A 13,679-nucleotide genomic window follows, 5' to 3' on the forward strand; every position below is an offset into this window, starting at 1 on the left:
ATCAGTGGTTTACTGCAGCAGTTTGGTGCCCACCCCCACTGATGGTTACATGATAAAGGTGCAGGAAGTTGAACCAGTGGGATACTCACAAATTTCTTTTTTCCATCTCCATCATCGTAGCTCTTCTTTGATTTCTTGTCCTTCTTGGGACCAGCAGCTGAGGCAGAACTCCCCGTCTGGTGATCCATATTTCTACCTTTTAATCCGTTTCCTTGAATTGGATGTCAAAATAAACAAGTGGAACAGTAATCCTTTTTTTAGATTTTAAACGTCAATGGAAAATGCCAACTCCTAATTCCCAGGGGCCTAGGCTAGTGCCCAGGCTAACTAGCTACAATTAGCGCAGTGCTGCTAATAATTTGGTAGAAAGCCAACAGACAAAACGAGCCCCTGTTTAAGCCGCCTCTCGGTATCACTGGAGGAGGGAAATTCAAAGCACAGCCCAACACAACTCCTCGAGACGAAAAGTACGAAAACAACCTGTTGCGTTAATAAAATACAAAGTGAGGACGCCACTCTATTATTTCCCACATGCAACACAAGTCCAAGTTTTTAGAAACGTGGATTTTAGGTCCTGAATGTATGCGGTACTATCTGAGCTAACCTTAGCTTCAGCTAGGCTAGCTTGTAACAGTTAGGTAAAGGAAAACACAAAACAAAAAAACTCTTTCCGCTATCCACGAGTTGTTTCGACGACCACAGCGCGAGCGCTAAATTGGTGTTATCAATGACCTAGGTCGACGGTGTGTCCTCAATTTGTTTCCATGGCTGTTAGAAGTTAGTAACTTTTTAACCCCTGGTTGACAGAGGGGAAGCAAGTACGTCTTTAGCAATAAAGGCGTCTTCCTGTTCTTCTGACAGTCCGCTCTGCAGTAGTTGGAGGGGGGGAGGAGCCTGTGTTCTGCCGCTTCACCTGAGAGGATTTATCTGACAGCTCTAACTCCACCGCATGCAGCTGATCGGCTAGACAGTTTCCAGGCATGCCGTGCAAGTTGAGACAAATAACCGGTGAAATATTTACATGACAAAGACGGGAGAAACAGACACAGCTGTGTTTGTGTCATAAATGGAACCTTACTTTTATCTAATTACTTTAATTAGCTTTTTTATGTATACTGTAGAATGCAAGAAAGTTCAGGCTTTTCTATACAGTGTTGTGCGAAAGTCTTTAGCCAACCGTCAGTTCTTAATGTTTTGCTAGGAAAATGGAAAATATGTGCAGAAATCTATTAAAATATGTGCAAATGTAGATGGAAGTACAGTATATAAGGCAACACGATCATGTGTACAATTCTAACAAGCTTGACAATCAATGCTTAGTATGACCACCTTTATATTTCAACACAGCTTTAACTTTTATACAGTTATTTTCTTTATGTAATTTCTTTAAAATTAAATTTAGTCTCTGTCCAGGCTTGTTAAAGGATGCTATCCAAAGCTTGTGTTTGGATTGGCTGCCTTTTGTTCAATTGTCTGTCAAGATGATCCCACACTGCTTCAACAATGTTAAAGTAATGAAGCAATCACACAATCAAGCATTTAAAATTACAAATGTTTTGACAAAATTTTCCAATACCACTGGCAGAAATGCATCCCCCAACCATGACAGCCTTCACTGACTTTTACACTTGGATGTGGACACTCACTCTTCCACTTCTACATTTGACATTCCTCAGCCTTTTATGTGTGTTTTCTTACTTAAAAATGATACCTTTCCACTGAGATCATTTTGATGACTTCTTTTTTTGCAACTTCTTTCTCCACTTGTTCAGTTACCTCAAATTTTTTAAGCACACACTGCACACCATTCTTAGACACGGCAAGTTTTTGACTAATAGCTCTTGGTAAAATCACCTTGTTGCTAAAAACAAACTTATAGATTCTTTCAGTAGGCTGCAAGTAACAAAGTGCCTAACAATACAATTTTTAGTTATTTTCTCTGTTCTCTGTTATGTGTAGACAACACAGTTTCACCCCTTGGATTAGCTGCCTGTTACCCTTGAATGATTCACAGGTCAGCTTTAAGTGGCTTAAAAGTTGTCTGGTGATGATGTGGACTAAAAATTAATAAAATAAATAAATAAAATACAAAAAGTCGAAAGGAAATCTTTGAAAGAAATTAAAAATGTCTGGTGAATTATTGCTTATGACCATTTTAAAAAACATTACAAGAAAGCCTCAATTATTGGAAACAAACTATAAAGACATTATACATATATTTTCTTATGCTTATCTGTTGCCGTGTCACAGGGGGGAGAAACCTAAGCAGAGAAGCCAAGACCCTATTCTCCATTTCATCTGGGGAAGGTATCCAAGAGGCGGGCTACTCCGATGCCTGAACCACATCAACTGGCTCCTTTCGATGTGGTGGAGTAGTTAATACTCTGAGGCCCTCTTGTATGAGCACTAACACTAGGCCCCCATGCTACCCAAGCCTACCTCAGAATATGAACAAGATATATATAATGGAATTATTATATATTACATTTGGAATTATATATATTAGTGTTTGTGTGTATGTGCGTGTGACACAATGTAGCTCAATGCATTTATATTAAAGACGACCTGCTGAAGTTCAAACTGAGCATCAGAATTTGGAAGAAAGGTAATTTAAGGAAGTTTGAATGTGCCATGATTGCCAGAGAATGGTCAGAGTGGTAGTTCTCTGGGTGAAAATGTCTTGTTGATGCTAGAGGTCAGAGGATGGTCATGCTGCTTGAAGCTGATAGGAAGGAAACAGTAATTCAAATAATCACTTGTTACAAAGTATTCAAAAGAACATTTCTGAATGCAAAGCACACTGGACCTTTAAACACCTGCACAGAAGACCACACTGTGTACCACACTGAAGCTTTAGGCAACCGAGGCTATAGAAGATGGTCGAGTCCCAGTTTGGTGTACAGGAAATTAAACCATGGTGCCTTGTACCAACGGCTCAGTCAGTTCTAAAAGCAAAAGGGGGATGTAAACCAGCACTAACAAGGTGTTCTGAATGAAGTGTCTTGTAAGTGTAAGTAGCGTTACAGTCGAACACTAAATCGGTTCAAGAGAGGTATGAAAGAACTTTTTTTTCTCCAGTAAAATCTACTGAATTTCATGTAGCCTGAAAACTCAGTGTTCTTTTAGGGGGTTATATTTATATCATAATTCTAAGTCTTTGAAAATCTATGTGTAGGACTGACCTAAAAACTGTTACTTACTCTTTTATTGATGCACATTCTTTGTTAATCGCAGGTAGCTCATCTTAGTCCCACAGGCTGGATCTAAAACAGAATTTGGTTAATGACGTCGTTTTTGGTCCTCTGCTTGTTGCTTTTTTTTTTCTTTTTTTTTTTGCTTCGTAACCACATTGTGCATACAACTACCCAGACTAGGAGCTCCACCTAGCGGTACAAAATGTCAACTTCAGGCGCTGTAGTGTGTGACCAGAGTCAATAGGCTACGGCTAGTCAGAGAAAGTTAATTGACTAGTAGAAAGCAATTGTGGTGTTTCCTGCCCTGTACTGTTTTTGATTTTTGATTTCTTTTCATACACAAATGCAATTGACACAGGGCAATGATTAGAAAATAGATACACAATGCATGTGCAGGGAATCACTGCATAAGGAAGGAATATAACCAATTTTCTGAGTGTGCTAAATAATTGCCCTATTCTTTTTTTTTTTTTTCACAGAATCTTCCAAATAAGCACAACGCTGAGCAAATTTGGCCTTCTGTCTCCCACTTACATGGTGTGATTTCAGGGCTGCACTACAGACAAAAATAGTCACCACGTTTAGCTCTCCAGCGCAGTTTCGCATCTCAAACGAAGCATTCAGTAAACACTGACTGAATATCCTAAAGATAAACATTTAAGTTTCCCTGGCTTAGGTTATTTTGAGATATAAAGCCCAACACTTGAAATTCAGCACTCGGACTTGCACAAACCTGCGCGCACATTACACGCGCACAAGTCCTACACTCACACGCGCGCGGGCACAGGATTACAGAGATAGGCTCGTTTTAGCTGTCCTGGTATGTGAGAGATGTTTTCCAACAACAGGATTGGTGAGGATTTGCGCATTACCAGTGGCACTGAAGCAGACAACAGTTTGGTTTATCGCAAAGGACTCGCCATACTTTTCAGCCTCGAGTCTTCATTCTTCAGAATATTAGAGCTATAAATTGCGAGAGAAAGGTTAATTAAAAGTGAAGGTGCACGATAAGAATAGCAGCCCTGTGGCACTCGTAAAAGCCTCTACGGACGCTTTGGATGATAAACAGTTGGCCCTTCACATCGGCCGCTGCAGCATCGTTTTCAGCTTTGCTATTCATTTACAGGCGTACAGACGAGAATATTGCCACTTCAGAATACATTTGAATATCTTTATGCGACGCTATAGGTCAACGATCTGGCATTTGATAATTTTACAATGGACAAAAGGTTGGAAATCGTCTGGTGACTGTTTCGTTTCACAAGACAAGACAGTTAAGTTACAGTCTTACAAAGTATTTCACATACAGACTACTGTATAGATCATTTCTATGTTGGCAAAGTGAAACATATTTTAATTAGACAAATCAAATCAAGAGAGAGAGAGAGAGATGGGGAGAGAAAGAGAGAGGTTCACTTCCACATAGTCAGTGCCAAAATGTGAAGCCAATAAAATGAGGTAACACAAGCTTGGGAGCATAGCTGTAAAGGAATAGTATTGATTACGCTTTGTGCACAAGAAGGTTTCAGCAATTATTTATCAGTAACTACAAGGTTGTGGGTCTCTAATTAGAACAGGAATGATTGGCCACTTATCCTTCCACCAGCCGTAGACCTGCACTCCTCTTTGCCATCTTTTTGATTTGGTATCATGAGTCTTATAACTAAGCACGTGGCATCATATAACATAAACAAGTATTTGACTGAACAGATTCCAGGTTACTGAGGCCTTAGGTTGTCCAAGACAGCTAACAAAGGCAACAACTTCATTTGTCCAATACTGTATGTGCAGCAGCAGCAGTTCATGGGTCGTCCTTAACCCCCCTGACACGAGTCTCTCTAAATACCAGTAATCCAAGAAATTGGACCTTTGGGATCTGGCCTACTTGTAGGAGGTCCGAGCCTCTCTCAGTGATCTGTCATATGGCATGGAGGCGAAGAAAGAGTTCCGGAGCTGACAGTTGATGAAGAACACAATAAGCAGCACCAACAGGAAAAGCAGCAGGCACATGACTATGTAGGTGATCAGGTCCGGTTTGTGGAGCTCGCCCTCCCGGAGTCCTCCTCCCCCTCTTCCCGTGGTGGGTCTCAGGAGTGCATCCACGCTTACAGAGCCACCGTGGGAGGCATTCAGGGAGGAGGGGGCGTGTGTGGTGGATTGTGCCACGAGCACCAGGTCGAAGTCTGGGGTGTCGGTGGAGTTGAGGAGGATCTGTCTCAGCATGGCGCCTTGCGAGCTCACCGACAGCGTTGGTCTTCTGGTGAATGAAAACATGTGGATAAGGTTATGGAGTCTACTGACCCTTTCTTTATTCAGCCTGCCCAGTTTTCTATTTATGATACAACAAAGCGATACAAAGAATCAGCAGATGTCACTTTGCGGCCAATTTGAAAATAGTGTTTTAGGATAAGAATATCAACGTGCGCTTCTGTTAGTCTGACAAGGTCACGGATACAAAATGCAGGACACAGGATCAGTACACGGTGATGCCATCACGAAAGCACTACAAAGTAGCCCGGAGTGACACTGTAGATTTCTCGAAATACTGCTTGACATTGTGATTTCGCTCTTTGCGGAATCCCACAGCGACGTTACTTACTTTGGTGTGAGCTGCGAAGAGTTCCGCAGGTGAACTGAAGAAGACAAAATCTCGGCTCCGCATTCCTCAGCGTCCCCAGCTCTGTCTGCTCCAGCGCCACCGAGGACGCGCCGTGAAAAAGCGGTGGGTCGATAGTTTCAGATATACCCCCACAGACCATATGTCGCCGGGTATGATTATAGCGCAGGGTCTCCTGTCACATCGAATCGAACTTTTTAAATCCGTATGAGCGTGGATCAGACATCTACAGCAAAGCGACACACGCGAGTTTCCACTTGTTGGCTTTTAAATCCAAATCGACTCGCTACGCATGTAGTTGCGCACAGACTGGCTACTGTAGCAGTATCCAAGTGACTCTGGGTTCTGTCAGAGGTGCTGAACTTCAACGACGATCGCTGGTGCGCACACGTGTGCTTGTGCGTCGCTGTGCGCAGTCGGCTAGAACTACTTAGCCTGTGCTTGTACAACGCGCAAAGGAATCAGCGATGCCCGCTGTCGAACTATTTCTCTCTCCTTTTATCCAGTAAAGGATCGATATTTGCTGAATTCACACTACAAACTGTCTGCTCTTACGGGTGCTCCGATCCAGTGCTACTAAAATGAGATGAAATGAGATATTAATGGGAGACAAAATGCAACAGCACACAGCTTCCCATCTCCTCCCTCGGTTGCAAGTGTGTGTGTTTGTGAAAGTGTGTGTGTACGTGCGCGTGCGTGTGTGAGAGAGATTAGGAGAGGGCAGGGACAAAGCTAGAGACACGTCACCGGACAAGGACGTGTGTTGTAAAAATCTATCTATTTGTCTATCTATCTATCGTCAGTGTCCCTCCGTATAATTTTAGTCGGTGGTGAGACAAATCTGACTCAGTGCCATTTCTGGCCCGGCGTGGGGAATGTCTCACACTGGTGATGAGAGAACAGGGAAAAGGTGTGAGGTTGGAGAGTGCCTGTAAGAACTAACGGGGTTATTTAATCGTAGGATGGGTCCATCTATTCTACAATTGTCTTACAGTCTTAGTGCCTGAGTTACCCATAATGGTAAACATTAAATGCATTTAAATAACACTGCTGGTCTATTACAGTTTAAAAAAAAACGAAGAAGATCTATTTATTCAAATGTGATTTATTTGTTTTGAAACCTGTGTGTGTCTATGAAATATGTTTGACATTAGTACTCGACACTAAAAAGATGTTCTAAAGATGGTGATCGAAGGACAGTTTGCTCTTACGTGATGTTTCTGAAATGGGTGTGCATACAAAGCGAAAGTCCCCTAAAAGCTGTGCCGACCTGTTTCATATTCATCCGCACCTGTTCCGTCACAACAGAATGGCTGGCAGGCATCGAGAGCAAGGACAGAGGGGCACACACACATGCACATACACACTGTATGCAAACAGCAAATTAGAAAATGACTTTGATGCCGCATTGACACAAACTTGCATGCACACCCACACTCATACATTTGAGGCAAACTACAAATAAAAGACAAACACCCAGAGGTGTCCTGGTGCCCCACATCAACTTTGTATTCATGGATAAAGCGGATTACAGTGAACCACAGTTTGATGGAATGTTAGTGTCATATGGGAAATCTAAATACAGCCTAAAGTCTTGTTTACATAGTGGAGGGATAGCAGTAATTATGTCAGAAGACTCCTGTTTATTTTTCACATTTTAAATATATATGGCAGTCTGCATCCATGCTGTATTTTCTCTCCATGAGCCACCTCATCTCCATCACAGATTCAAACACAAATGCACATGTGAATCTGCAAGCACAAAGGAAATTTGACCCATTTTGCGTGAGTCTCTTCAAGTGGGCATCAGGTTGACAAGTGACCTACTAACACCACTTAATCAGGTGGTGTGGTTTAATTGAAAGGAGGATAAGAAAGGGGAGAAAAAGGTTGTGACATCCTCTAATATATATGTTGAATTATGTCTCACTCTGTGGCTAATATAATAATTATCAGTCTCCGAGTCACAAAGAGTTTTCATTAGGAATGTTGAATTGTAAGCCTCCACCAACTTCATTAAGTGTCTTTGCATATGAAACTTTTTCTTTGTGTTTGTTCATGTGCTCCTTTAAGCCATGTATGCACACGCAAACACTAAATAACACACCACTGCCCCTATGCATCATATTTTTACATCCCACACTTTGAGTTATCTTTGCCTCACTAATTCCCCCGTGTCTCTTTTCCATTTCTCTGTTGTGTGGTCCAACTTCTTTCCTCTCTACACCCTCTTTCTCCATCTTTTTCTATTTCTTAATCCTTTTAATCCACAAAAAAGAGAGGAAAGACAACTCATCCATGAAGCACTGTGAACTCAGAATGGAGATAAACAAGAAAACTAAGAGTTTGGGGATTTTTCTGACTTTAATAATGTTGTTTTACAAGAAGAAGAAGAAAAAAAGAGAGAAACTTAATGTTCCTATTGATGGGAACCTAACCAAAGGCAAATGGCAAGTCAATCAAGTCAACAGGGATTATGTATGTGTAGCCTACACAGTCCAGCCACACCACTCTCTCTTTCTCATTAACACACGCAGATAAAACACGCAATGATACACACGCCTCTGCGCTGTCAGCTAACTGGAGAATTGGGTCTGCTCACGGGCTGTTATTATTTTTTGGATTTTCAGCGGGAAAGATGAACTTCTATAAAGTCCTTCCTCAAAGCTTTCTGCCACTGTTTTACATCAGTAAGTCTCACTCACTATTAATTATTGCCATGTCAAGCGATTGTGAAGAAAAGGGCACTAACAAATGAGGTGGTAATCTGTACTCCTGACGATGCGTTACTCAACTGTTACTGCTAATTCCTTTGAGGCTAAACAGCTAAATAGACTCCGCTGAGTTTTGTTTATTTTTTGCTTCATGAAAGAGTAATATTGTTTTCTTGCTTTCACAGCAGGAGCTTCAATTTGCAGTGCAGTCATTTGCTGCAATGGCAGGAGTCCAATAGCCACACAAACATATACTGTCTGCAGAGGCCATCCATCTCTGCTACACTAACACATAAAAACAATGTTAGCAAAGCCCCCAAATCATCAATAATCAATATTTCCGAACAATAAAACCCCATCCGTTTGTGAGTTAAGACAGGCACAGGCAGATCCACATGACACCTGACAGCGGCGATGTTCCCAGACACACTCTCTAGACTACAAGACAGAAATGACAGAGCGAGACGGATTACAAGAACACTGAAACACACGTGTAGGAGACATCTGGCATGTGTAAACCACAAAGAGGAAAATACACACGCAGCTACACACTTACATAAACACAGACAGAGAAAGGAAAACACAGCACAGACGAGATGATCACTGATGGGTGCATGTGTAGTTAGGGGTCTTTATTCTCTTATGTCAATGCACTTCCATTATCAGTGGGACTGATTGCCAACAAGAACCTAAAACAAGCTAAAAACATGACATGACAGACATCTCCCCACTTTTATTTGCTCTAATTATATTCATTTTCTTCCAACTATCTTCTCTTTATCCTCTGAGGGAAAAATCATCAGGCAAAATAGGATTTCTCCTTGCCAGCGGATAAAATGCCCCCCCTTTGGCAGAAATCAGATGCTGCACAATTAGTCACTTGATTATCTCACCAGCACACCAAATGCTGCTTCTCATTTCAGGGAGAATTTATAAGAGATGGTTTTAACTTGTCTTACAGTAAAAGGGCAAAAATACTCAACATGAGCAGAGGCTCTCACATCGCAACATTTTAAACTATATATACATTAAAAACCAGCACATTAGCATTCAGTCCTCTTTGTGAGGTCAAAATATAGTTCAATCCTGAAGAGCATCGCCTGAAGGAAATAAAATAAAAGTCCACAGTGAAATTACAATAACATTTTATATGTGGACTCAGATTCTAATCCAGGGCAAGTGGGCTGCACTAAGAAAGCAGACTCAGCCTTTACGGGTCATTTCAAAGTGTAATCTTAGGAAATGTAAGAATGCAAAGATGCTGACTTGGAGATAGCCTCGCTGTTTCATTCTTTTTAATTTTCATTTCAAATGTGAGTAATTTTCAGGAAGTTGTGTTTAGGATCAGTGAAAAATCCTTTTAGGACAGAAGAGCGGGAGCACCTGAGGTAAGCTATTCCCTGGTCTGATATCTGTGCAACAGAACAGAGTTTCACCTTCCTCACACTTGAAACACAAATAATCTGGACGGAGGAAAAGGATGAAGGTGTGGAGAAGAGTGTCACAGGGAGCAGGAAAAGAAACAAACAGATCAAGTGGAAAATAACAGAACCAGTGCTCCTTACTGGACATAAACTTTGATCCCACCATCAGCGTGTTTGTGTAGCTGAGTATTACTCCTGCTGTTTACAGTCACATTCTGGGAATACGGCCTCTGTATGGAGAACAAACAAAGAGATGCTGAAACAGACGAAACAAACGGGAGATTGAAAAATGCAAACAAGTAAAAACACGAGGGTGGGTGAGTAAGTACAGAAAACAAGAACAAAAAAACAAAACTGGATCCAAACAAAAAAATGACAAAAGGGAAGGAGAGGAAAAGTGAGTCAGAAGATGAATGATAGAGCAAAAGCTATGACCAGCCCATAAAAGGGAAACTATGCTGTAGGTACATAAATAAACTGAGGGGAAATGTTGCTGCAGCAGCTCTGGGATTTTTATAAACATAACTTCCTCTCTACGACTCTTTTCTTACTCACAAATGAGTCTTGCAGAAGACTCATTTTTCTTACGGAAAATGAGTCTTATAGAAAAGTGAATGGGAGAATGTTTGCACTGCAGAAAATGTAGCACCGGGTCCACTAGACTCCTTAGTGGTCATTCCACAGGTGTTGTTCACTGTCACGATTCCAAAGTGGATAAATGATGAGAGCCGACTACTACTAAGTTGTTGATGCTGATGATGTTGATAATGAAATACAGAGTCATGCATGAAAAGTACTGTTCAGTGCTGTATATGACTGCTGTTAGATTTTCAGCATTTATACAAGTCAGGTGGACTGTCGAGTGATATTTTTGCATCCTTTTGCTGACTCTGATAGTTGAATGTTTACCCTGTAAGTTAACAAACGCTCTGATCGCTGGAAAATCTTGTAGATTTTGAAACTACACAATATTGTTGAGCATTTGTTATAAGGTGGTGGTAACAGGTGGCGGTGACTAGTGTTCAGGAATTAAGCTAATCTCTCAGGATCAATACTTTTTTCAGGACAGAAACCGTGGCTCTTCTCAAACATGTAGCTTTTTATTTTTAATAATAAACCTAGAAAACGGACTGATTTCTAGCTTTAATGCTACAAAAACTTTGAAAATGGTGCAATTAAATGGTATTTAGTGCTTTAGTTGAACTAAGAGGCAGAATAATTAAAATCCCAGTAAAGTATCTGTCTGTAGGCACTTAAAGAGAAATTCTGTCAGATGGTCAGGGCAGGAACGGTAAATTAGTTTAATTGTCCTTCAGATTATTTTAAATAGCAGACCAATAAAGCCCTCGCTACCCATTTCTATCCCGAGCCTCAAATGTGGTCGACAGAAAGAGCTCTTTCTGGGGGAAAGATCTTCTTATTACAGAGATGCACACCTGACACATTTATCTTGTGTGAGAGCATTTCATGCTTCTCACTTTGCAATTATGAGTGCACTCATGGCTGCAGACACTCTCATTCCTCAGTGCAGCAGCTCACGCGCCTTAAGGCCCTGTTGAGCCACCTGGAGAGCTCCTCGGAGTTGTCAAACGAGTCCCCTCATCCATCTTGAACCAGCGCAACATTGCTTTAGAGAATTGGTAAAGACTTGGCGAATCTTTCCTTTTGAAACCCCCACCAATGATTTCACCAATGATGAGAATTTGTAATAAGGTCCCCCCCAAAAAACTGCAGATTTTTACAGACTCTCATGTCAGCAAACAGGAGAAAAAGCACAGAACATTCTATGCTGTCTTTTATCTGAGAAGTGAGTATGATTCTAAGGCTGTGGTTACATGCTGTACAGCTGACCTTTGGTTTGTTTAAAAGGTTTTTCTTGATGAGCTTCTCTCCAGAGGGCTTTCCCCTAATGAGGATTGTGATGGGAAAGTGAGAGGGCCTATGGGTGTGAATGGTGCCTTGGACAGGAGCTGTCTTTGTGCGTTATCGTGCAAAAATGATGAGCAACACTGTGGCAGGGTGTGGCTTGCGGATGCCGTGCAGGTGCATCCGCCACACCCCGCCACAAACACATGCTTGTCTTTGAAAGCAAGAGTGACTTTTGAGTTCAACAACACTTCGGTGTCCCATTAATATATTTGTGCAAGCTTTTGTTTGTGTACAAGCAAGCTAGCATTTACTGTTTAAACGTGAGTGTTTGTAACAGACAGTCTGGTGTGTATGCATGTGAGAGTATTCATACTTCAGTGTGTGTAATGTGTGCAGATTTCTGGCAAAGATGGCGTTAGTGCCCGCCTACGTATGTATTCAAGCTTCTAATATTATATCATATGAGGAAGAGTAAGCTTCTACATAAGCTTGTATTTATACAAGCATTGTGTGTGTGTGTGCATGCTGCTAAGTCTGTCTTCTAAAACGGCTTCTAGGCAGTAGGATGGGGAACATGGGAGAGAGTGTAATGTTTCCTCCAAAATCCCTGGAATCTCTGTCTTTCGGAGGCAGGAGGTCACATTGTTCACTGCTTTGCCGGGAGAGAGAGAAGGACTGATGAAGGAGGTGAGAAGGATGGAGGGTGAGGGAGAAAAGGAGTTAAGAGGGAAACAGACAACAAACACTTCCTGGCCCTGGGCTTCTGGGACAAATTACACCACAGAGGGGATGTCAGTTATACTGCGTTGCTCTAAGACACACATGTGTGCACACACACACACACACACACACACACACACACACACGCACACACACACACACACACACACACACACACACACACACACACACACACACACACACACACACAAATGTCCTCATTGTCATTAACGCCAGCTGATAGGCCAGTGATAGCTTACAGATCATACACAAACAAGCATCAACATACGCACTTCCATAAAATGTTACCTCCAGGTTTAAACACAAACATGGATACACATAAATACACACCTAGCCTGACAGGGTGTGTTATTGAGTAATACCCTTAAGGCCCAAAACATATCAAAAGTCTCAGGGAGAGCACTGAAGGAAATCAGATAATAGAATTTCCAGTGAATGTCCAAAAGCACATATCCCTCTGAACTGACTTTGTTGCTATGGAGATAGTCCAGTAAGGGTCTGGGCTGCTGTTTGTGTTTTTGTGTGCTTTACAGCATTTCTGTGCAGGATTAAAGGAAGTCTTTTTTTCTTTTTCTTTTTTAAAGAATTTTGGCTTTATTGGTCTGCATAAAGAGGCAGAAAGACCAGAAAAAACAAAGTGAGGAGTTGTCAGAGGTTATAATTCAAGGTAATGGATTCTCCTATGTAACTACTTCTTTTCTGCATGTTTAAAATTGTTACTAGAAAGATTTTGCCCAAATGATTAAATCCTATTACACGAGGTGGGATTTTTAGTAGTGGGTATTGTCACGGTCAGAAACTTTCTTTTGGACTGTAGCATAGCCAGCGTGAGCACATAACAGACTTCCTTCACTGCCTACACCATCATGACTCCCAAAGACGAGGAAAAATCCAAGGTATCAATGCCAGTAGTCAAGACAGCAAAGGACCCAGTGTGCAGGCAATCAGATTGTGGAAAAACTTGGTGTGGTAAAAGTAAAAACGATACAAGCCATCTAAATGCAGAGAGCCAGCTGGAGAAAATTAAAACGGGGAACACTTAACAACAAAAGTTAGTAACGACAGCCTGACATAAGACTGAAGGAAAAACACATGTACACAAAAACTCAGACACTAATGA

The 13,679-nt window shown here is 41.5% G+C and overlaps 2 protein-coding genes across 2 annotated transcripts in view; both read right to left on the bottom strand.

Annotated features, from left to right (window-relative positions):
* diaph1 (diaphanous related formin 1) overlaps positions 1 to 876 on the bottom strand; it is a 53,847-nt gene extending 52,971 nt beyond the window's left edge. Inside the window, exons 1-2 of the mRNA XM_086314711.1 lie at positions 733 to 876; positions 90 to 211 (exon numbers count right to left, since the gene is read on the bottom strand). Of these exons, the coding sequence (XP_086170837.1) occupies positions 90 to 188 (99 nt within the window). The 5' untranslated portion in view covers positions 189 to 211; positions 733 to 876. The remainder of the gene's footprint in view (positions 1 to 89; positions 212 to 732) is intronic.
* Positions 877 to 4,351: 3,475 nt separating this feature from the next.
* Positions 4,352 to 6,447, bottom strand: smim32 (small integral membrane protein 32). The gene is made up of 2 exons (XM_086263909.1): positions 5,794 to 6,447; positions 4,352 to 5,451 (listed from the first exon to the last, which is right to left on the bottom strand). Exon 2 carries the CDS (start codon positions 5,415 to 5,417, stop codon positions 5,076 to 5,078), a length of 342 nt encoding a protein of 113 aa, XP_086120035.1. The 5' UTR covers positions 5,418 to 5,451; positions 5,794 to 6,447; the 3' UTR covers positions 4,352 to 5,075.
* Positions 6,448 to 13,679: the final 7,232 nt, after the last annotated feature.

This window comes from Aulonocara sp. 'chitande type north' Nkhata Bay, linkage group LG2 (assembly GCF_057382095.1).
Source record: "Aulonocara sp. 'chitande type north' Nkhata Bay isolate Kocher_YH1m ecotype deep benthic linkage group LG2, A_spYH_male_GT1.1, whole genome shotgun sequence".
Taxonomy (NCBI): domain Eukaryota; kingdom Metazoa; phylum Chordata; class Actinopteri; order Cichliformes; family Cichlidae; genus Aulonocara; species Aulonocara sp. 'chitande type north' Nkhata Bay.